This window comes from Rana temporaria, chromosome 3, assembly GCF_905171775.1.
Source record: "Rana temporaria chromosome 3, aRanTem1.1, whole genome shotgun sequence".
NCBI lineage: Eukaryota > Metazoa > Chordata > Amphibia > Anura > Ranidae > Rana > Rana temporaria.
In genome coordinates, this window is record NC_053491.1 from 138339685 (window position 1) to 138362239 (window position 22555).

General features: G+C 44.6%; 1 protein-coding gene across 2 annotated transcripts; it reads left to right on the forward strand.

Annotated features, from left to right (window-relative positions):
- Positions 1–65: 65 nt before the first annotated feature.
- ARMC10 (armadillo repeat containing 10) lies at positions 66–22058 on the forward strand. 2 transcript variants are annotated; one of them, XM_040343482.1, is made up of 6 exons: positions 66–350; positions 1243–1397; positions 2916–3050; positions 12630–12806; positions 15990–16061; positions 21504–22058. In XM_040343482.1, exons 1-6 carry the CDS (start codon positions 158–160, stop codon positions 21780–21782), a joined length of 1011 nt encoding a protein of 336 aa, XP_040199416.1. In that variant the 5' UTR covers positions 66–157; the 3' UTR covers positions 21783–22058. The 2 variants fall into 2 exon arrangements, with proteins under 2 accessions (XP_040199416.1, XP_040199417.1); XM_040343483.1 differs by having other exon boundaries at positions 67–344.
- The last annotated feature ends 497 nt before the right edge of the window (positions 22059–22555 follow it).

Here is a 22555-nt window from a genome sequence, read left to right on the forward strand (position 1 = left end):
TGTTCCAGCACTGACACGCCCACTTCTAGATGTCTGCACATCAGACGTCTCCGCCTCCTCCTCCTCAGCAGCCCCTCCCACACCTAATCGGTGCTTTACGGGCACGCCCACTCCGGTCGCATGCTGTAACCCGTATCCCGGAAGTTGTAGAGGAGGGATGGAACGCAGAGTGTTAGCGGCTGGGAGTGTGACCAGGGGCCTCCTAGGGCTGGCTGTGGGGGCTGGGCTGTGTTACTGTGCCTACAGAGCCCTAGCCAGCAAGGAGAAGAAGAAGAATGTGACAGGAGGAAGGTTACTGGAGAAAGTGTCCAACATGACTGCAGTGCAGAGAGTGCAGTCAGGAGGTACAGGTACTGTGTTCATTCATGGTGAACTACAAAACGCATCCCTCACTTCTGCTGACCTGTGCTCAGGGCTCAATGCAGAGCATGTGATGGGGTCTGTATATGTGGGGGGAGGGGGGGGTCATGTGTTCTGGTGATTGCATCATGCTTGACTTTTCATCTGAATCCTATTGAACTCATGAGACTACATTCCCAGCAGACTCCTCATGTCTTTATAGGAGAAATTATGTGGGAAGTAGTAGCACCAGCAGTCATGTGTATAAGGTGTGCCCTCTGGTGGTGGGTTTTGGGGCAGTACCATGCATCGCTTATCCCAGGGGTGCCCAGTACTAGAGCCTATAGCAGTGATGGTGAACCTTGGCACCCCAGATGTTTTGGAACTACATTTCCCATGATGCCCCACTCCACTGCAGAGTGCATGAGCATCATGGGAAATGTAGTTCCAAAACATCTGGGGTGCCAAGGTTCACCATCACTGGCCTATAGGTAGGGAATGCCCCCCCCCCCCCCCAAAAAAAAGACACTAAGACTGATTTTTATTTTATTTATTCCTGATAAACTACCGCAAAGGAAAGGCAAAATTTCAGTAAAAAACACAACTAAAGTGAATATTGGGGCAAAAAAACAATAAACTACCCAAATTTTTTATAAAATATAAAAGACAAGGTCGCACCAAGTAAATAGATACCCAACACGGCAAACCTTAAATTTGCGTGCGCCCGTGAAATGGTGACATACTCTAGTACGCTATCATTTCTATAGGCGACGCCTCAAAAGCCCATAGGTCATCAGTTTAGTGTTGCAGAGAAGGTCTTGTGCTAGAATTATTGATATTACTCCTAGCGTGCGTGGCGATAGACACCAAAGTGGTTGTTTACCTGTTTTTTCTTTTTAACAGTCCAGATAAAAAACATCCCGACATCAGCAAGTAACTTGGAACCACACCATCTGAAAGCGCTCCTTGAAATGCTTGACAGCAACGCTAATGATTCTTCAGTTCAAGAGCAAGCCTTGGTTACACTCTGTAACAGTGCAGCTTTCTCAGCTAATCATGTAAGTCAAAGAGGCTGTCCAGTCTGTAAAATAACCATGTGACTTTTTTTTGACCAGAACATTAAGGCCCTTTTCACCTTCTGCTTTGATCAGCAGGGGATCTATCTGCCGATCCCCTGCTGATCAGGGCCAAATGACAGGTCCATGTCCGCTCAGTTAATGCAGAGCAGACTCAGACAGAGTCCACTCTGCTCTATAGACGTCTGCCCTTTGATCCGCCTATATGGAGAAGAACAGATCCCCTTCCTGTTTTTAGCGGACCCGATTAGAGGTCTGCTAAAAATAGGAAGACCAGTTTACTGTCCCTCAAGCTTTAGGGAGGGGGGGTGCAATGTAGCCATTGGGGGAAGAAAAGATCCCAATGTCAGTGGGGAAAAAACAATGCCCCATCGTTGGCGTCAGTGGGAGGAATAGTGCCCCATCGTTGGCGTCAGTGGGAGGAATAGTGCCCCATCATTGGCGTCGGTGGGAGGAATAGTGCCTCACCGTTGGCGTCGGTGGGAGGAATAGTGCCTCACCGTTGGCGTCGGTGGGAGGAATAGTGCCCCATCGTTGGCGTCGGTGGGAGGAATAGCGCCCCATCGTTGGCGTCGTTGGGAGGAATAGTGCCCCATCGTTGGCGTCGGTGGGAGGAATAGTGCCCCATCGTTGGCGTCAGTGGGAGGAATAGTTCCCCATCGTTGGCGTCAGTGGGAGAAATAGTGCCCCATCGTTGGCGTCAGTGGGAGGAATAGGGCCCCATCGTTGGCGTCGGTGGGAGGAATAGTGCCCCATCGTTGGCATCAGTGGGAGGAAATTGTGCCCCAAGGACCAGATAAAAGCAAGCAAAGGGCCACACTTTGGAGACCACTGGTTTAGATTGTTGCCATATCTTTTTGAATGTTCATCTGGCTTGCTTTGACCATATGACTTTCCAGAGAAAACAATGTAGATTACATGGAGAGAGAGTTCATCTCTCTCTCCATGTTAGTTGTTTTCTTACTCTGTATCCTTAATTTACCCACTTCCCGCCCGTAGGCCGTCATATGACGTCCTGGTGCGGAGTTATGACATCACTTCCGGGCCGGCGGAAGTAAACCGTGCCAGGGAGACGTGGCTGGAAAGGCTGAGAGGTTTCGAGGGTTTTTTTTTTTTTTTTTTTTATCTCAGCCTTTCCAGCCAGAAGGAGAGATGTGGGGTCTTATAGACCCCACATCTCTCCACAAAGAGGAACACACTATTCCTATTACAAGGGATGTTTACATTCCTTGTAATAGGAATAAAAGTGATCAAATTTTTGAAGAAAGTGTAAAAAAAAAAAAAAGTAGAATAAGAAATAATTAAATTACAAGTGCCCCCGAGCTCGTGCACAGAAGCAAACGCATATGTAAGTCACGCCCACATATGTAAGCTTTTCTTACATGTAGGAGCGAAGTGCCAGAATTGTCCCGGATCGGAAGTGGTTAATAAAGTTATTAATAAAATCAATGTATTTAAATGTTTTTGCTGTTCTTTTTTTTTTTCTTTTTTTTTATCTAGGATATAATTCGAAATTTCAATGGCATTAAGATAATCGGAACGTTCCTTTTGCATCCAAGTCTAAAAATAAAGACAAAAGCATTGAATGCACTCAACAATTTAAGTATGAACTTGCAAAATCAGGAGCAGATAAAGGTGACACACTTTACTTAGGTTTACCCTTCCTTATTAATATTTGTTGGTGATTCAAACATTCATTTTTATCTACAATTCGTTGATTGCTGTAATCGTATAGCTCACGGGTCTCCAAAGTGCGGCCCTGGGGCCAGATGTGGCCCTTTGCCTGCCTTTATCCGGCCCTTGGGGCACTATTTCTCTTACTGTAATGAGACACTTTTCGTCCAACTGACACCCAACAGCGGGACATCATTTCTCCCACTGTCACCAATAGGGCATTATTCCTCACAATGATACCAACGATGGGGCACTATTCCTTCCCCCTAATACCAAATATGGTGATTGCTTATGCCCACTGATGCCTGGAAAATTTCCACTAACCACAGTTTGGCCCCCCTAAAGTCTGAAGAATAATAAAATGGCCCTTTGTTTAAAAAGTTTGGAGACCCCTGGTATAGCTGATTTTTAGACATGTCAAATCTTTTTTTTTCGATTATGTTTTCGTTTTTTTCATTTTTTCGTAAATTCGGGAAATTCAAAAAATTAGTTTTTTCCGTTTTTTGTTTCATTCGTTTTTTTTTTTTTTCGGAAATTCTGGGTTTTCTAAAAAGAAAAAATATTTTTTCGTTTTTTTGCTTTTTTCGGGAAATTTTCGGATTTCCGAAAAAGCAAAAAACGGAAAATACGAATTTACGAAAAAAAAGAATGAAACGAAAAAAAGAATTTTCGAAATTTAAGAATTTTCGAATTTCTCAATCTTTGAAATTTCGAATTTCGAAATTTTCAATTTTCGAAATTTTCAATTTTATGAAAATTCGGAAATACGAAAATATTCGGAAATACGAAATTGCGAAAATTCGAAATTGAAAAATTAGAAAATTGAAAAATTTCGTTTTTTTCATTGAAAATCGAAAAATTTTCGAATTTTGAAATTTTCGAATTTTCGAAATTCGAAAATTCGGAAATACAAAAAATCGGAAATTCGGAAATTGAAAAATTTGAAATTTGGAAAATTCGAAATTTGAAACATTTTTCAATTTTCGAATTTCGATTTTTTTCGGAAATACGAAAATTCGAAAATTTAAAAATTCGAAAATTTAAAAATTCGAGATTTCGAAAATTGAAAAATTCCAAATCTGAAAAATTTGAAATTCGGAAAGTGAAAAATTCGAAATTTGAAAAATTCGAAACATTTTCATTTTTCCAAATTTACGAAAGTCCGAAATTCGAAAATTCGGAAATTAAAAAAAAATCGTAAATACGAAAATTCGTAAATACGAAAATTCGGAAATTAAAAAAAAATCGTAAATACGAATTTTCGGAAATACGAAAATTCGTAAATTCAAAATTTTTGGAAGTCCGAAAATTCGTAAATAAAAAAATTCCTAAATACGAAAATTCGTAATTAACGAATTTCCGTAAAAAAACTAATTAGAAACGAAACAAATTGCACATGTCTACTGATTTTGGTAATCCAAATATTGAAAATATAACTGCTGTGGATTTTTCCAGATGGGCACTGTGTGATGGTCATCTCCATGAGGCTCCGTCAGACAGTTCATACTTCTATTCAGTCCTCTGTGACTTTCCCTGCTGCCTCATTGCTCCCCATACTGATCTTTACTGTAAGAGCAGCAAGGCGGTGGTTTCAGCGAGGAGCATCAATAGTTTAAAACTATTAGATAAGCACCTGAACGACCACAACATACAGGGATATACAATAATACTGACATATAATCACACACACAGGTTGGACTTGTGTCTTTTTTTTCAACCTCACCTACTATGTAACTTTGATCTGCAGCCCCCTCTCGGCATTCTACTTATCTTGTACTAGTGGTCCACTGAAGTGAAAATTTTGGTGCCAAATATTTAGGATGCACTTGGCTAAAACCAAAATTGATGGTTGTTAAAAAGATATATGTATATTTTAATAAATAATTCGAGATTTTCCTAGCTTGTGACGGAAAATATTAATTATATGAAGACAGGAGGCGAGTATCTTATGCATTATCTTTCTTTAATAATGCCCATAGCAGAAATACAGTAAACATTTATTGTAACTTAAAAAATTCAAAGAACTACCCTTCCCAGCAGTCCCTGGGCCAGTGTAGCCCCTCCCAGACCATAGCCTATATAAGGGACTGTCTGAGGTAACCTATTCCTCTTTCTTCATGCGAATTAGTGTAAACAGGAACCGAAAGTCCAATTAGACATCTCCGCGGCTGCCGGGAACCTTCCGACCGGAACACAACATCCGAATCTGGAGGAAACGAAAGGACAAGGCCAACACGGACCAACTTCATCCGGACCAGCTTCATCCCAACGGGGACTATAGGAAACCCAAACCATTCGGAGCCGACCGGTCAGTTGTCCTCAGGAACATGGACCAACGGATTCAGTCAACGGCATCCCGACTCCGGATCTGGAACGCAGTAGGAACCTACATCTGCGGTGAACTAAACCCATGGATCGAAACGGACAGCAATCCCAACGGGGATAGTGAAAACGAACTCCCGGGGCGTACCAGCCTCCGACTTGCAGGGTGCGTGGTTCATCAGTCTAGAACGAGAGAGAGACAACCTCGTGACAGGGTTGGGTTGGGAGGGAAGATACTCGCCTCCTGTCTTCATATAATTAATATTTTCCGTCACAAGCTAGGAAAATCTCGAATTATACATCAGACAGGAGGCTCATATCTTATGCAAGTTCAAAGCTATAACAATGCATATGACCAATAACAATCAAAATAATCCACAACACTGACATAGATATGTGTACCTCCTGTTCAAAGCGGGATTGGCGGAAAAGCGGTCGCTGACAACAGTCCGCCGCTATAGTAAGTCACAGAGGAAACCGGGAAGAGAGGATTAACGTAGGAAACGAGGAGTTGAAAGACTTGCGAAGATCGCAGCGAGGCTGTCAAGGACATATAAGTCTGTAGACAGCGGACCACATACAGTTGTGGATGTGCGGGAAAGAACGGGTAGAAAAACCGATCAAAGTACCGTCTGGTCCAACGCACGACGGAAAAAGACTTGAGTCTCTGAGGCGAGGAATGACGCCTGGATATGTCCAAAGCCTTGACGTCTGACCCACGATGATGGAAATCAGACACAAGAAGACAGTAAGCTCGAAAGACAGTAACCTCAAAACAGAGTGTCAACGTCCCCCAGCCCGAGAACATGATCATGACCTTGGAAAAATCCCAAGTGTGCTGGTACATTGGGCGATTTAAACTTAACGCCTTCAAAATTGACACACCAACGGATCCAAAGAGTCCGCCCGATAATTGGCTATTACAGACCCTGGCGCTTGAACGGGGTCGACCCGTCGTTGATCACACCAAGTAACCCAGAGTCCCCAGGTAGATCGAGATGCTGATCTAGTCCCGGGGCCCAGTCCAAGGCAGGGAATCCCTAGCTGTTCCCGAAAGGTCGTAGTCTGCGACCGGAACCCCGATACTAACCATGTGAGGAGAGGTAGGATGTGCTTCGTGAGTAGAGGGTGCAGATCCCCGTTCGGACCAGCGAGGAGGTGGGGGGAATGAGGAAACAACCTGGGGAGTTCCACCGTCATCCTCAGAAGGAGGGGAAACCATGGTTGCGTCGGCCACCACGGAGTGAACCGCACGACTGATGCCCTCCGGCTCGCTAAGTGAAGGAGGACCCTGAGGGTCACCGGGAACACATGGTGCGCCTCCGGATCCGGCCTCTGGTTGTAAGAGCGCGGAAACTGGTGGCTGATACGGGGAACGAACAGGTTCATAGAGAAGGATCCGCAAAGTGAGCGAGGATCAGGGACCCTGACCGGTGCGGTCGCCAATCGTTGGAATCGGTCAGGTAACGAGAATCCAATCTGCCACCCTATAGGGATAGTCTGTGGCATATCCCGCAATCGGGACGATGTTGCATTCCAGGCAGAAGTGCCCGAAGTCTTACTAGATCCGCTAGGATTCTGGATCAGGGGCCCACCAAGCGATCGACGTACCGGACTGCGGGTACGTTGTCCGAACGCAATAGCACACAGCAGATGGACGTGCGTGGCAACAGACTTCCGATGGCAAAAAAAGGCTGTCAGGGGTGTACGTGTTGATGTGCAGCCGAGGGTTCTCTGCGGACCACGTCCTACCGGAGGACGAGGGACTGCACCGAGCACCCCAGCCGAGGCGGCTGGTATCCGACCCTATGACGAAATCCGGTGAGGAGTTGAAAATGTCTCGCCGTTCCGTTTGACGGCATGACGTAACCACTACCGTAGGTCCACCATGGCTTCACTTAGTTTGTATAGCGAAGCCCCTAGCGAAGATGTAGAGTCTCGAGTCTCTGGAGGGTTCGACAGTGAAGAGGGGCTGGAGAGTGGCCTGGATTGACACCGGGAACAGGCCGACTAAGCGAGTCAGTCCGCGTAAGGACACCCGCTGCTGCCCAGCATGATACTGATGTCTTTGCGGATGGCGGCTAATTGGGTATGGGTAGCCGAAGGATCGCTAGGTTGGTGTCCACCAAGAACCCCAAAAACTCTATCTCCTGAAATAGGGAGATAATAGGTGTTCATGATCTATGAGGAGTCCCAGATCGCGAAGCGATCCGACCATCCAGGAGGCGTGTTCGCTCGCTAGGCGAGGGGAACCAGCCATTAGAAGTAGGTCGTTCAAGTAGATGTTCAACCTCACCCTTGTTCCACAGGGCAGTAAGTTGGTGAGATTTCTCAAGCTCCCACCGGACGAAAAACCGCCTTTCTTCTTCCTGATCGGGAAGATGTTGTTGAGGAAGTTCAAAGAGAGCGGGTCCATCTCTACTATCGGCTGTTTGGTCCAAGGTCTAGCAACCTGTTGTCCATTAGGACGGTGTTTAGGTTTGAAAAACCGAATGGGATGGTGAACCAGGTATACGCCTGGTAATATAACTCCATTTGTCCTACAGTCTTAAAGATATCATCAATTAGCGTGATCCCATTGTGCTAGGTCAACCGGCTTACAGAGGCGGTAGCCTGCTCACTAAGGCGTAGGGTTAGGTGATAGGTCCAGAGATCTAAGACCCAGTACTGTGAGGTCCCAAAGGCCCTCTCTATTCCCTTCCTGGAATACTGAATGATTATGGGATCCACCTCTGGAGTGAGCACCACCGTATTTGGTAATGGAAGGGTGAGTATTCCACCCTCAACTTGTCCGGTTAGCGTACCGATCGATCTCCGGGTCCAGCATTCGATCTATTGGATCACCTCAGGTAGAGGTGCCCAGTCACCGGAGTGTGGGTGGCCAATTACCTCCTGATCGAAAAATGGTACTCCACAAGAGTCCAATAAGGTTTTACCCTGGGACCTAGGGTTGGCGTCGTCATGGAGCGCCATGTGCCCACTGCTCACATAATCATCATCATTATCATCATCATTGTCATCCTCAGACTCAAAGGTGTTAGCCGCCTCGTACTCCGCGGACGACTCTGGAAGAGTCCACGAGGAGTCTGGCTCAGTCCGTCTAGCGGATCGCTGCCTCTGCATGTGCATCTCCCCGAGGCTCGGGGGTCGATTGGAGTCTGGGAAGGCAGTGGGTCGGCAGGCCCGGGAGGGTACTGCCTGGGGCATGTTATTTACTTCCCCTGCCGGGGAGTCCGTGGGTCGGCAGTCCTGGGAAGGTACTGCCTGGGGCATGTTATTTACTTCCCCTGCCGGGGAGTCAGAGGGTCGGCAGTCCTGGGAGGGTACTGCCTGGGGTATGTTATTTACTTCCCCTGTCGGGGAGTCAATGGGTCGGCAGTCCTGGGAGGGTACTGCCTGGGGCATGTTATTTACTTCCCCTGCCGGGGAGTCCGTGGGTCGGCAGTCCTGGGAAGGTACTGCCTGGGGCATGTTATTTACTTCCCCTGCCGGGGAGTCAGAGGGTCGGCAGTCCTGGGAGGGTACTGCCTGAGGCATGTTAATTACTTCCCCTGCCGGGGAGACGGAGGCCACATTAATGTGACGGCGCATACGGGACGCCATGCCCTACTCAGGGGCGTTATATCCTTGCCGGGAGATCCGGACATAGGGGTGCATGTGGGTTGGAACAACCGATGCCCTGGTAGTCTGGTCGGACCTACCGACCAGCTCAGGAACCAGTGCAGCACTGAGGTAGGTAGGGCCTTCCAGGGCTGCGTCCACCACTTCAGTGGCACCAGTAGAGAGTAAAGGATCTGTCGCTAGCCACAGGAGAAGAGTCAGCTGTCTGCGGACAGCACGGCCGTGCAGCACAGGAAGATACGGAAGTTATGTACTATAACTTGTATAGTAATTTCTATAATTCATTCAATTATTGTTATAATTTGTTTATTTATATATATATATATATGTATTTATTTATTCAATTATATATAAAGTATAGTTTAATAGTTTATATTTTAAAATTTGTTTATTATATATATTTATATATTTATTTATTTATTCAATCAAATAGATTGTATAAATTATTTATTTATAGACATCTATGTTCATTGATTTATTTATATTTATTTAATAAGTCAATAATTTATTCATTCGTATAATTATTTAAATGTATTATTTATTTACATGTATTAATATATTCATTATATGTAGAATAGACTACAGGGGAATAAATTCCCAGAACAAGAACTGATGTTAATGTAACTGAAGGTGAAGGAGTGACAGAAGCAGGGGAGGGGAGGAATTCCCCACCAGCTAGGTGTGAGTGACAGAAGTTAGATGAGGGGAGATATTCCCCACCACAAGGGGAGCTAGACGTGAGGCTCGGGGCCTAACGTGATTCGCATAGATCAGTGAGATCTACACAGAGTTCCAACCATACAGCCGCCCGCACCCTGGCGTGGCGGCGATGGGGAGAGACGGTCTAGCACACGGAGGATGGAGTCCCCAGGACAGGTCCGCAGCAATGGCGCCGTCGATTCGCGACAATAGCGTGATTGGTGTAGGGAGATCCTCACCGCCACGCCCCCCTCAGAGATGAGACGCTCTGAGGAGAAGGAGAAGAAGGGAGGTAGGAAAAAAGGCGCAGAGATGTTAAAATGGCGCCGTCCTACCTCCAGTCAGAAAACGAGCAGTGTGCAGAGCGCACCGGGGGGGAACAAAAGAAGCAAAGCAGCGGTATATTGTAAAATAAACAAATAAAGAAGCCCAATGACTGAAAGATGTACACATCAGAGGAAAACGCGTTCTCTACAAAACGGGTGGCACAGATAGCAAAGTGGGAAAAGCATACAGCAAAAACTAAACGTTTATCATTTTTAGAAATATCAGTTGTGCTTCATAAGACAGAAGGTTGATAGAACAACACACAGATGAAGGTCTGAGGGGATCAGAGGGTATATACAGATACAGGTGGAAGTTGAAGGGAATAGCGGAGGAGGGAAAAACCTCCGTAGCTGTAATAAAAGCCGGGGTGGGAGGGGGGGGGGATCCCCAGCACCCTGTGGAAAGACGATGTGACATTAGGATCTACACAAATTAAAAAGGCTGCTGATAACCAAATAACAAGCAAGCCTACATAAAAATTATAAACATAGAGTAATGTACTTATCTGAGTTCTGGCTATGAGCAGAAAGAAAGAGGAATAGGTTACCTCAGGCAGTCCCTTATATAGGCTATGGTCTGGGAGGGGCTACACTGGCCCAGGGACTGCTGGGAAGGGTAGTTCTTTGAATTTTTTAAGTTACAATAAATGTTTACTGTATTTCTGCTATGGGCATTATTAAAGAAAGATAATGCATAAGATATGAGCCTCCTGTCTGATGTATAATTGTATTATATTCAACTTTTTAATTAGTATCTGGAATTAAAATTTAATATGAATTTACTGTCGGTCATTATTGGCACCTTTTTGAAGCAGTGTTAAAAATCCTTCTTGCTGCATTTTTGGTGCATATTTGGCGAACCACACCAAAAACACACCTCCCCATTGAAAACGCAGCAAAAAAACATCAAAAATTCAACAATTTGATGTTTTTTTTTTTTTTTTTGGAGTCACGACCTATGAAAAACACACCATAAGCCAGTTGAAATCGCGGCAAAATCACTGGCGTTTTTGGCAGCCATTGGCTTATTTTTAATTTTTTTTGCACAACACTGAAAACCCTTTTTTAACCGATTTTGGTGCATCACTACCTTCTGCTACTTGTGTGTCCTGGCAGGTACACCTAAGGATCATTTATAAAAATAATATAAATACATCCCTACGCTGCTTGGATCCTCTCAAGAACCTATAAACTGAAAAAAGACCCCCCTGCCCCTTTATTTTCTTCTGAGAAATCCTCACTTCCTGTTCTTCTCTCTGTAACTCCACACAGTAATGCAAGGCTTTCTCCCTGGTGTGGTGTCGTGCTTGCCCCCTCCTTTGGACTACGGGAGAGTCAGGATGCTCGCTACGTTGCAGATAAAGGAGCTGTGTGTTAGTGGGCATTCTGACTCTTCTGTAGCCCAAGGGAGGGGGCGAGCACGACACTCCACACCAGGCAGAGAGCCTCACATTACTGTGTGGAGTTACAGACAGAAGAACAGGAAGTGAGGATTTCTCAGAAGAAATAAGGACATTTAAAAGCAAAATCGAAGGATGAGGTAAGTGACGGAGGACTGCACTAAGGTAAAGGAAGCTATTTAGGAGAGAAAAAATTGTACATTTACAACCCCTTTAATTGGCAGGCTAAATTTACCAAGTTGATCAAAGAACCAGCCTGCTGGATTCTCTTACAATTATTGCTGGCTGCTGCTAGCGATTATCGGTGTCTTCTCCTGGCGGGGACGGCTTCCCCCAACCCCCACCAGGAGTAGACAATTGCTTGGCAGGGGGATTCCCTTGTCAGCACTGTCTGCATTGATGGAGGAATCGTGCAAATTTCTTGCAGGAAATAAATGTGCATCTTTTATGGACTGCCTTAGTCCATAACCCAGAACCGATGTGTAGATAAGGACTTTTGTCTTCTGCGTTTCCTGATTTGCATGTTTTTTTTAATTCTGAAACCAAAGGGCCAGCTTACCAGCCAGGCAACTAGCATTTTCAGAAGGAAATCTGCAATGGTACCACTATATTTCTCAAACTCTTTTTAGAACTTTAACATAACAGTTCCAGGATCTGCCCATGCATGGCATACTGCAGTCACATGCTCATACAGTCTATTCACACCATTGTGTTTGGTAACGTGGTAAAACATGCATGTTACTGAAATGCACATAATGTGATGCATTGCAGTGCTATTCATTCTAGTGGCACTCCTACGCACCTGTTTTATAGTGCACCGCAGCTTGTAACAATGCTGCAGTGTTTAAAAACAAAAAAGTAACACTTGTGATTATTCTTGCATTGAGGCCCAAAGGGTATTGCAGTGCATGTGTTACTGCGGCTAACATGTTGCATTGCACTAAGTGTGAGCAGGCCTTGCTTTTTCCTTCAGTATTTTTTTAGTGTCTATTGCTGATTTATCTTCCCGTTTACCACATAGGCTATCCTTCTAGTTGCAGGTGACTGCTTCTTTTCTAGTGACTTGTCTGTATAATATCGTAGGGATATGGAATAAAGCATGAAACCTAGATTTGTTAGAATGTCATAATCGTGCTTTGCGTGGCTAAGAAACGTTGCTTTATTCTCCGCAGGATTTCCTCTATGATGTATGTAATGATATTAAATCGTCTTCATTGAATTCTGAAGTTCAACTGGCTGGTTTAAGATTGGCAATTAATATGTCAGTCACCAATAACTACCATGACTACCTGGCAGATTACATCCCCTGCTTTTTCACTCTACTGGTGGATGGAGAGGAGGCTACCAAGGTATGTAACATTCATAGGCTAATATTGGATCACATGAGCGGGTTATGTTTCCTTGTAGTAGTGGTTTACTTTAGGTTTTCACTGCCTTTTAAGTAAGGTCTCATGCACACTAAGGGCCAGATTCAGCATTGAATTACGCCGGCGTATCTATAGATACGCCGCGTAAATTCAAAGCTGCGCCCGCGTATCTTTTTTTCTGTATTCAGAAAGCAAGATACTCCGACATTAGCCTAAGATCCGACTGGCGTAAGTCTCTTACACCGTCGTATCTTAGGGTGCATATTTACGCTGGCCGCTAGGTGGCGCTTCCGTTGTTTTCGGCGTAGAATATGCAAATGACCTAGATACGCCGATTCACAAATTTACATACGCCCGGCGCTATTTTTTTACGTCGTTTACGTTAGGCTTTTTCGGCGTAAGGTTACTCCTGCTATTGGGAGGCACACGCAATGTTAAGTATGGCCGTCGTTCCCGCGTCGAAATTCGAAAAATTTACGTTGTTTGCGTAACTCGTCCGTGAATGGGGCTGGACGTAATTTACGTTCACGTCGAAACCAATGACGTCCTTGCGGCGTACTTTGGAGCAATGCACACTGGGAAATTCCGTTCGGGAAAAACGTCAATCACGTCGGGTCACCAAGAATTAACATAAAACACGCCCCCTCATCCTCATTTGAATTACGCCGGCCCCATTTACGCTACGCCGCCATAACTTAGGAGGCAAGCAACCCAGCCTGTGTGTAGGCTAACATAGAGGTGTTTTTACAGGCTAAAAAAAAAAATCCTTTAGAAGAGGCATTTTTTTGAAGCCATGTGTACATAAACCTGAACAAAGAGAGGAACAATGGGTTGAGTTCTTTTCACCTGCATGTTAAAGCGGTTCTTCACAAAAAAAAATTAACGTTGGCAGGTAAATATACTGTAGCTGCCGACTTCTTTTTTTTTAAAGGGACACTGTCCAAGGACCCAGCGCCATCATCAACTGCGATCGAAAACCTGCCCTCAGCTCATACTCTACTAATTGCTCCTAGGTTGCTTGCATGGACAAGTGTGCATTCATATGCTCCCTGCAGAATCTATACCTGATTTGCCTGTGGCCTTAATGGCTTCTGAATGGCCAGCCGCAAAGATTCTATTTTGATTCTGAGGCCCTCCAGCCCTTGAATGATGAGCTCACCCCTGAGGAGTTGCAGTCTGTTTCTGCTTTTTTTAAATTAAAGGAGACCATTTCGGCTCTAATTGATGTCATATGCACCGCTCTGAAACTAGACAATAAGCCTGTTGCTTCTACCAGTGTCTTGGGTCTTTTCAAATATCTAAGGCCGCAAAGGCCGCTTTTCATTTGCACCTTCATTTTCAACTCTTTCTCTAGGGAGACTGGAAGCTGTTTGCTCCCCTGAAGTGTGTATTGGCTTTGCAGAAGTAGTGTATTCCCACTGTGGACCAAGCAGTGTTCTGCTTCAACAAGGCAATTACGATTCTGGTAGAGGACACCCTATCTTTGAGGACTTGAGCAGTTGAAAGTCTTTCTTTTGTAGAGCTCCATTCTTGCTAGCAGGTCCTGCCCTTTGTCCGATTTCTAGCTGCTGCAGTTAATCCCTCACTTATAGAATGTGTAGAACAGATGGCCTATAGCAGGGGTGTCCAAACTTTTTTCAAAGAGGGCCAGATTTGATGAAGTAAACATGCGCGAGGGCCGACCATTTTGCCTGACATTCTTTGAACCATTAAAATTCGGTTTAAGTGTGTTCGTCCGAGCACTAATACACAGCCCAACAAGAATTCTCTTGCGTTTGTGGCTTTGTGTGGTGAAGAGATTAACTTGGGCGTCTTTGGATACACTGTATATATCTCTTTTGTGCCCCCCAACGAATCCCTGAGCACTGCTTATGACTAAGGATGAGCTTGGGTGTGTTATTTGGACATACCGTATTGATCTGCATATAAAATGCACAGGCTTACCATTGCCATGAATGCAGCCTTACCATTGCAATCAACGCAGCCTTACCATTGCAATCAACGCAGCCTTACCATTGCAATCAACGCAGCCTTACCATTGCCATGAATGCAGCCTTACCATTGCCATGAATGCAGCCTTACCATTGCAATCAACGCAGCCTTACCATTGCAATCAACGCAGCCTTACCATTGCAATCAACGCAGCCTTACCATTGCAATCAACGCAGCCTTACCATTGCAATCAACGCAGCCTTACCATTGCAATCAATGCAGCCTTACATGTGCCACGAAAGCAGCCTTACATGTGCCACAAATGCAGCCTTACCATTGCAATCAATGCAGCCTTACCATTGCAATCAATGCAGCCTCACATGTGCCATGAATGCAGCCTGATTGATGACCATCTGCAGCCTCGGAGGGGACGAGTGCCGACAGATTACAAACGGGAGAATCTCTTGTTTACTCGGTTACCTGTTTAATACAAAGTCCCGCCTCCTATGATAGACAGAACAGTCATCCAATGGCATCCCAGGAGACTGGACTTCCTATTACAGACACAGCTGAGTAAACAGGAGATTCTCTTTGTGTAATCTGATGGTGCTCGTCCCGCCCCCTCCCTGTCCCCTCCGAGGCAGTGGCAATAAATGCGGTATATATCTTTTGTGGCACCCAGGGGGGCCGATATATTCAAATCGCCAGGGGGGGCCTTATTAAATCACCAGGATGGCCGAAATTGGCCCGCGGGCTGGACTTTGGACATGCCTGGCCTATAGCTTTCCAGCCATGATGATTTGCAGAAAGGTCTTCTATCTCATTATTTTTAATGTGTCGCATGTCGGTGCATAGGGCAGCGCATGTATATACCAAATGTAGATGATTGGCCATCAGAAATGGTGGGGCCCCTTACACACCTTTTAGGCCTGGCCCCAACCCCCCCCCAGGCCTGACTGCCAATGTTTCCCATGGCCCGCCCATCTCTCCACCCTCCCCTGCATCCAGTGGTGGGGGACAGAGGAGGCGGGGGGGGGGGGGGGGAAGAAGACGTGTCAAACGGGTCGCGCCCCCCCGAAATGTGCCAAATGTGACACCGGAGGGGGGGAGGAAGCATATAAGCAGAAGTTCCCCTTTTAGGTGGAACTCTACTTTAATATTAAAGAAATCTAATATTGCATATTGTTCATTGTGACATAGTTCTTTAAAAAATGTCTATTTCTCTTTCTGCAGATTCATACGTTAAAGGTTCTTGTGAATTTATCAGCAAACCCTTCAATGACTACAGTTCTCTTATCAAGCGAGGTAAAATGTTAATGTTTCCCATGGCTATGAATAGCCACCTATCCAAGTGCAGTAACAAGAATTTAATATATTGCCATTTACTGTTCCACGAAGTGTAGTGGCTGTTTTTTTATTTTTGTTTTTTTTTAGTCTTGGTGCATGTTCTACAAGTACAGAAAATGATCTGTTGATCCTGATAGAGGTTTAGTATCATGCAATGATATCCGCTTTCCAGACGATCATCTGTAAGCTACAAATACCCTCTTCTCTATGTAATTGAGTTGAGGAAACATGTTTGTACCCCAAATCAAGAGAGCAGCCTAGGTTGACAACACTATCTATCTATCTATCTATCTATCTATCTCATATATATATATATATATATATATATATATATATATATATATATATATATATATATATATATATATATATATATATATATATATTCTCGGCTCTCAAAATTTGCACTCGCATGCTCGCATTTTGTGAGTAAATTTTGAGGGCTGGTGAGTGTGGGGCAGGCTGCCTGGGAGCAGGGGGGGCGAGCAAGGAGAGGAGCCGCCGACTGGTTGTTCAAAGCGCGGGGAAAATGACAGCTTTCAATTCAATAGCTGTGTTCCCCGCGGCGAGCGTCATATACAGCCCCTCCCCCTTGTCCGGGCACTTTGATAGACAGAGCACCCATCCCAGGATTGGAAAGGTGATCTGTCTATCAAAGTTTCCCCGTGGAGGGGCTGTATATGGCGGCTCGCTGCGGGAAACACAGCTATTGAATTGAAAGCTGTCATGTTCCCCGCGCTTTGAACAACCAGGCTGCGGCGGCTCCGGCTCCTCTCACTCAGCACAGGTAGGCTGCTATGGGGACACTGTCTTCCTATTGGGACACTGGCTGCACTGGGTACTACACGTGCTGCATTGGTAGACATGGGCAGGCTGCATTTTTAGGCACGGATAACTTGTTGTTAATATTTATTTTTATAACTTAATTCTGCATAAAACATTTAAGTGTCATTTCATGAGATAATTTATAAGGGTGTGTATGGGGGCGGGACATGGTAGGGGTTGGGCGGGGCAACTAGTGGCGAGTACGCCTTGAGGAGGCCTGGCTAGTAGCTCAGGACTTGAAAATTTAGAGCCCTGTGTGTAATATATATATATATATATATGTGTGTGTGTATGTGTGTATGTGTGTGTGTGTGTGTGTGTGTGTGTATATATGTATATATATATGTGTATATATATATGTGTATATATATATATATATATATATATATATATATATATATATATATATATATATATATATATATATATATATATATATATATATATATATATATATATACATATACACACACACACACACACACACACACACACACCATTTGTTTTATTGGCAGAATCACCAAGAGAAAATAACAACAGCCATTTTAGAGAGGCTTTGATGGACAAACGCAGTACAGTATTATTAAAATCAGTTTGAGACACGTCTGTGTCCATTCACAATAGGTGCATATAACAGCTTTTGCATGCCCATAGACTCGTGCTGAAGTAATATGGGGGTTCCTGGGACGATACAGTGAGCGTAGCAGGGGATACAGAAGACTGGCACTCAAAGTATCGAATGCCCTACAGACTTGGACAGACTGTTTGCTTTATATAAAGGGGCAGGAGAGGTGCTTATAAGCATTGCAAATTCCCTGTGGGCTGGCATCCATAAATATATACATTTTACTTGTTAGCATAAGTTAGAGCAAGCTAATCTTGCTGACTATTGTTTTATGGCTACCTGAAACATTAAACTAACTATATACAGTGGGGGGGGGGGGGGGGGTTTTGATCCGCTGTTCATTTTGTACATTCGCCCACTGACAAAGGAATAATCAGTCTATAATTTTAATGGTGCTTTTATTTTAACAGTGAGAGACAGAACAACAAAATTATCCAGAAAAACACATTTCAAAAAAGTTATAAATTGATTTGCATTTTGATGAGTGAAATAAGTATTTGATGCCCTATCAATTGGCAAGATTTTTGGCTCCCAGGTGTCTTCTTTACGGGTAACAAGCTGAGATTAGGAGCACTCTCTTAAAGGAAGTGCTCTTAATCTCAGCGTGTTGCCTGTATAAAAGACACCTGTCCACAGAAGTAATCAATCAGATTCCAGTCTCTACACCATGGCCAAGACCCAAGGGCTGTCCAAGGATGTCGGGGACAAGATTGTAGACCTACACAAGGCTGGAATGGGCTACAAAACCATCGCCATGCAGATTTGTGAGAGGGTGACAACGGTTTGTGTGATTATTCGCAAATGGAAGAAACGCAAAATAACTGTCAATCTCCCTCAGTCTGGGGGCCATGCAAGATCTCACCTCATGGAGTTTCAATGATCGTGAGAACGGTTAGGAATCAGCCCAGAACTACACGGGAGAATCTTGTCACTAATCTCAAGGCAGCTGGGAACATAGTCACCAAGAAAACAATTGGTAACGCGCTACGCCATAAAGGACTAAAATCCTGCAGTGCCCCCAAGGTCCCCCTGCTCAAAGCACATGTACAGGCCTGTCTGAAGATTGCTAATGAACATCTGAATGATTCGGAGAACTGGTTGAAAGTGTTGTGGCCACTTGAGACCAAAATCAAGCTCTTGGGCATCAACTTAACTCGCCTTGTTTGGAGGAGGGGGAGGAATGCTGTCTATGAACCCAAGAACACCATCAAGCATGGAGGTGAAAACATTTTGCTTTGTTTTTTTTTGTAAAGGGGACAGGGCAACTTCACTGTATTGAAGAGACGACAAATGGGGCCATGTACAGTCAAATCTTGGGTGAGAACCTCCTTCCCTCAGCCAGGGCATTGAAAATGAGTCGTAGATGGGTATTCCAACATGACAATGACACAAAGCACACGGCCAAGGACACAAAGGAGTGGCTCAAGAAGAAGCACCATTAAGTTTCTGGAGTGGCCTAGCCAGTCTCCAGACATTAATCCCACAGAAAATATGTGGAGGGAGCTGAAGGTTCAAGTTACCAAATGTCAGCCTCGAAACCTTAATGATTTGGAGAGGCAAAAGTGGAGTGGGACAAAATCCCTCCTGAGATGTGTGCATTCATTTTTGTCAGTGAGCAAACGTACAAAAGCAGCAGGGGGTCAAATACTTTTTTCCCTCACTGTACAGTCAGATTTAGTTTTTTTATCGGTTAACCATGATGGATGTAAAGGAAGGGCCCAGCTGAGCAATGTATTTCTTACCCCATAAAAATGATGTCCACCAAAGCAGTAGTATTCAGTAGCTAGAACTAGCAACAATGGCTGAATAATCCTTGCAATAGCCTTCTGTATTCCTCTGAACAATGGCCGAGAGAAGGAGGGGTAGCTCCCTGAGCCCTGATTTTTACACTGCTGGCAATCAATAGACTTAACATGTCTTTACTTTATTGTTCAGTGAATGGTTGGGGGAAAGCAGTTCACAAAGCTGTATTCCTTAACAGCAGTAGAGAAACATAATGTCGCCAACCTAGCTATGCTATCTGGCAAAGTTGCCTAAATCTCAAGATTGGCTAAACAACTCCATTTGCAAGAAAAACGGTTTATGCAAAAGCATTCTGTGTATTTTAGCTATTTACCTGAAGTTAAGCTGTGAATTACTCTAAGCCTGGCCATACACAATTAGATTTGGGGTTTTTAAGCCTGTGGGCAATACAGCACAGAGGAATGAATACCCCCCCCCCCCCCACTGCACTTGTTGTATACTGAAACTGGCTGCATCTGATTGGTTGCAGCCACTGTGTGACCAAAACTTTTCCATCAAACGCCTTTGATTTTTTAGTGTTAAGCCCTGTACACACGACTGGGAATCCCATTGAGACGGAATTCCTGGCAGGCTTGCCCTGAAAAGCCGTGTATGCACACGGCCACACAAAAACCCGCCATTCTTTTGCATGGCAAGAACATGGTGACGTCATTGACTATGATGAGCCGGTGTCTCGTCACATTCGATGCCGTCGCCGCTATCATCTTGCTACACTTCACACTAACCTTGTATGCTACCGCGCATGCGTCATCGAGCATGCACATGTTTTCCACCGCATACAGACGACTGGTTTTCTCGGCAGGAAGCGCTCTGCCGGTAAACCCAACGAGAAAATAGAGAGCAGGGTTCTCTATTTTCCCGTCAGGATTCCCTTCTGTTTCCCTGACGGGAAAACTGCTAGGGAGCATACACACGGCCGGGATTCCCGGCCAAAAGCTCTCCTGGCAGTTTTCCTGCCAGGAAAACCAGTCGTGTGTACGGGGCTTAATAATGTTAGTCAAGAAGGGGGCAAAAAAGGCCACCAATGTAGCAAATTTTGTCAGGTTCACCAGGAACTCCACTTTAGCAAAGCGTTTGGCCAGCTTAACTTTGTCACCACCACAAGGGAGTGCTTAGGACACCAAATTTTGATCCATGTATGGCCATCTTAAGAAACCTCGCTCTCATTTAGGAAATCTTCCATCTTGAATACCAGGAATCGACTGCTTTGCCTATAGCAACCATAAGGCACCATTTTATTTTCCTTTCATAGGAGCTGAGTAATACCAAACTGTAATATGTTTAGAAGGTGTCCAGTCACGGTGGACTTTAGCAATGGGTCAATGCTGGTAACTTAGGGCCAGATTCACAAATGAGATACGACGGCGTTTCTCCTGATACGCCGTCGTATCTCTGTTTCTATCTATGCGACTGATTCATAGAATCAGTTACGCATTGATAGCCCTAAGATCCGACATGTGTAATTGTTTTACACTGTCGGATCTTAGGATGCAGTACCGCGGCCGCCGCTGGGGGGAGTTTGCGTCGTAAACCAGCGTCGGGTATGCAAATTAGGAGTTACGGCCGATCCACAACGGTTTTTCGCGTTCGCTACGTCGTCCGTAGTCAAGTTTTTCGTCGCAAAGTTAGTAGTTTTTTTTGGTGCCCTAACTTTAGTCAGCAAGTGTATTGCTGTCTAAAGTATGGCCATCGTTCCCACGTCGAAATTCAAAATTTAACGTAGTTTGTGTAAGCCGTCCGGGAATACGGAAGTACGCTACGCGCGTCGCCGTTCAAAAAAAATGACGTCACGGCGCGCAAAGCACGGCAGGAGTTAGGAAACGGAGCATGCGCAGTAGGTCCGGCGCGGGAGCGCGCCTAATTTAAATGGCACACGCCCATTTGAATTGGCCCGCCTTGCGCCGTAGGCCGCGGGCGTAGTTTTCATCGCAAGTGCTTGGTGAATCAGGCACTTGCGATGAAAAATTGCGGCGGTGTAACTTATCTAGGATACGTTACGCCGCCGCAATTCTACGTGAATCTGGCCTTAACATCTTGGGGTCTCTTAGTACTGTCAGGCAGTGGTTTCCCTTTGTTGTATCCATGGATGTGTAGTGTTTTAAGCACAGGACTAACCTTTCTAATCTAGCTTGTATCTGTTTTTGCAGGCACCATCATCACTGACCAATCTCTTTGGCAGCAATACGAATAGGGAAATTCTTATCAGAGCTCTGACATTTGCTGCAAATCTTTCAGAGAACTTGGACAGACAACAGCATAGTGATGGACAACGTCATTATGAAGACTATTCTTTATATGCCCTTCTCTTCAGAGACCAGACCGTGTTCCAGAGAAATCTGGTAGCATTATTACAGCATCCAGATAAAGACATCAAAGAACATGTGGCTAGACTTTTATGCCCTCAAAAACTCAACCTTGCTATATAATCAGCCAGAGCATTTATTTTGTAAATATGTGTGCATATCTATAGCTTGGGTATGGCCTACCATGTACATGACATTTAGAAATCACATTTGGGTAGGGCACACTGGTGTTTTTGTTTTGGGTTGTGCTTGTTTTTTTAATTTTTATTATTTAACAGCTCATCTACGTCAATAGGCCAATCTATTTTACACCCACTGTTATCAAAGTAAATCTGACAGCCTCCGAATAGTTAAGATCCATTCGCAATGCTTTTAGGTGGTGACTTTGTTTTAAAAAAACAACATTATAAATACATCTTTTCAGAGAAAATGTAGCCTATATTTGTGTTCTTCCTGTGCTTGTTTTTGGTGTCTGGGCATAGACATCTGGTGTAAGGCTCGATTCACACCTATGCATGTTGCTTTTGAGCGTTTTTGCAGTGCTTGCTGCGTTTTTTGACGTGCGATTTTACCGCGATTTGCGTTTTTTAAAAATTTTTTTTTACATCAATTTAAATTGTTTTATATTTCCTTTAACAACCAGCTATAAACAGGTTAAAAAAAAAACTCAAATCGCGGTAAAAACGCAGGACTTGCGATTTGGATGCGGGTACATTGAATTCTATTACATGCAAAACGCTGCTTTTTGCAGGAAAAAAAGTCCCTGACCCTTTCCAAAAACGCAGAGGCACAAAAAAAGCATTCATGTGAACATGTTCCATAGGAAACCATGTTAAAACGTTTCCCTGCATTTCTGCAAAATGCATCAAAAAAAGCATTAGTGTGAATGGAGCCTT

Coding starts and splice junctions, on each gene's coding strand:
- ARMC10 (XM_040343482.1), top strand. CDS start 158: ATGGAACGCAGAGTGTTAGCGGCTGGGAGTGTGACCAGGGGCCTCCTA. Junction 3,051..12,629: donor AAAATCAGGAGCAGATAAAG/GTGACACACTTT, acceptor TATTCTCCGCAG/GATTTCCTCTATGATGTATG. Junction 16,062..21,503: donor CAGTTCTCTTATCAAGCGAG/GTAAAATGTTAA, acceptor CTGTTTTTGCAG/GCACCATCATCACTGACCAA.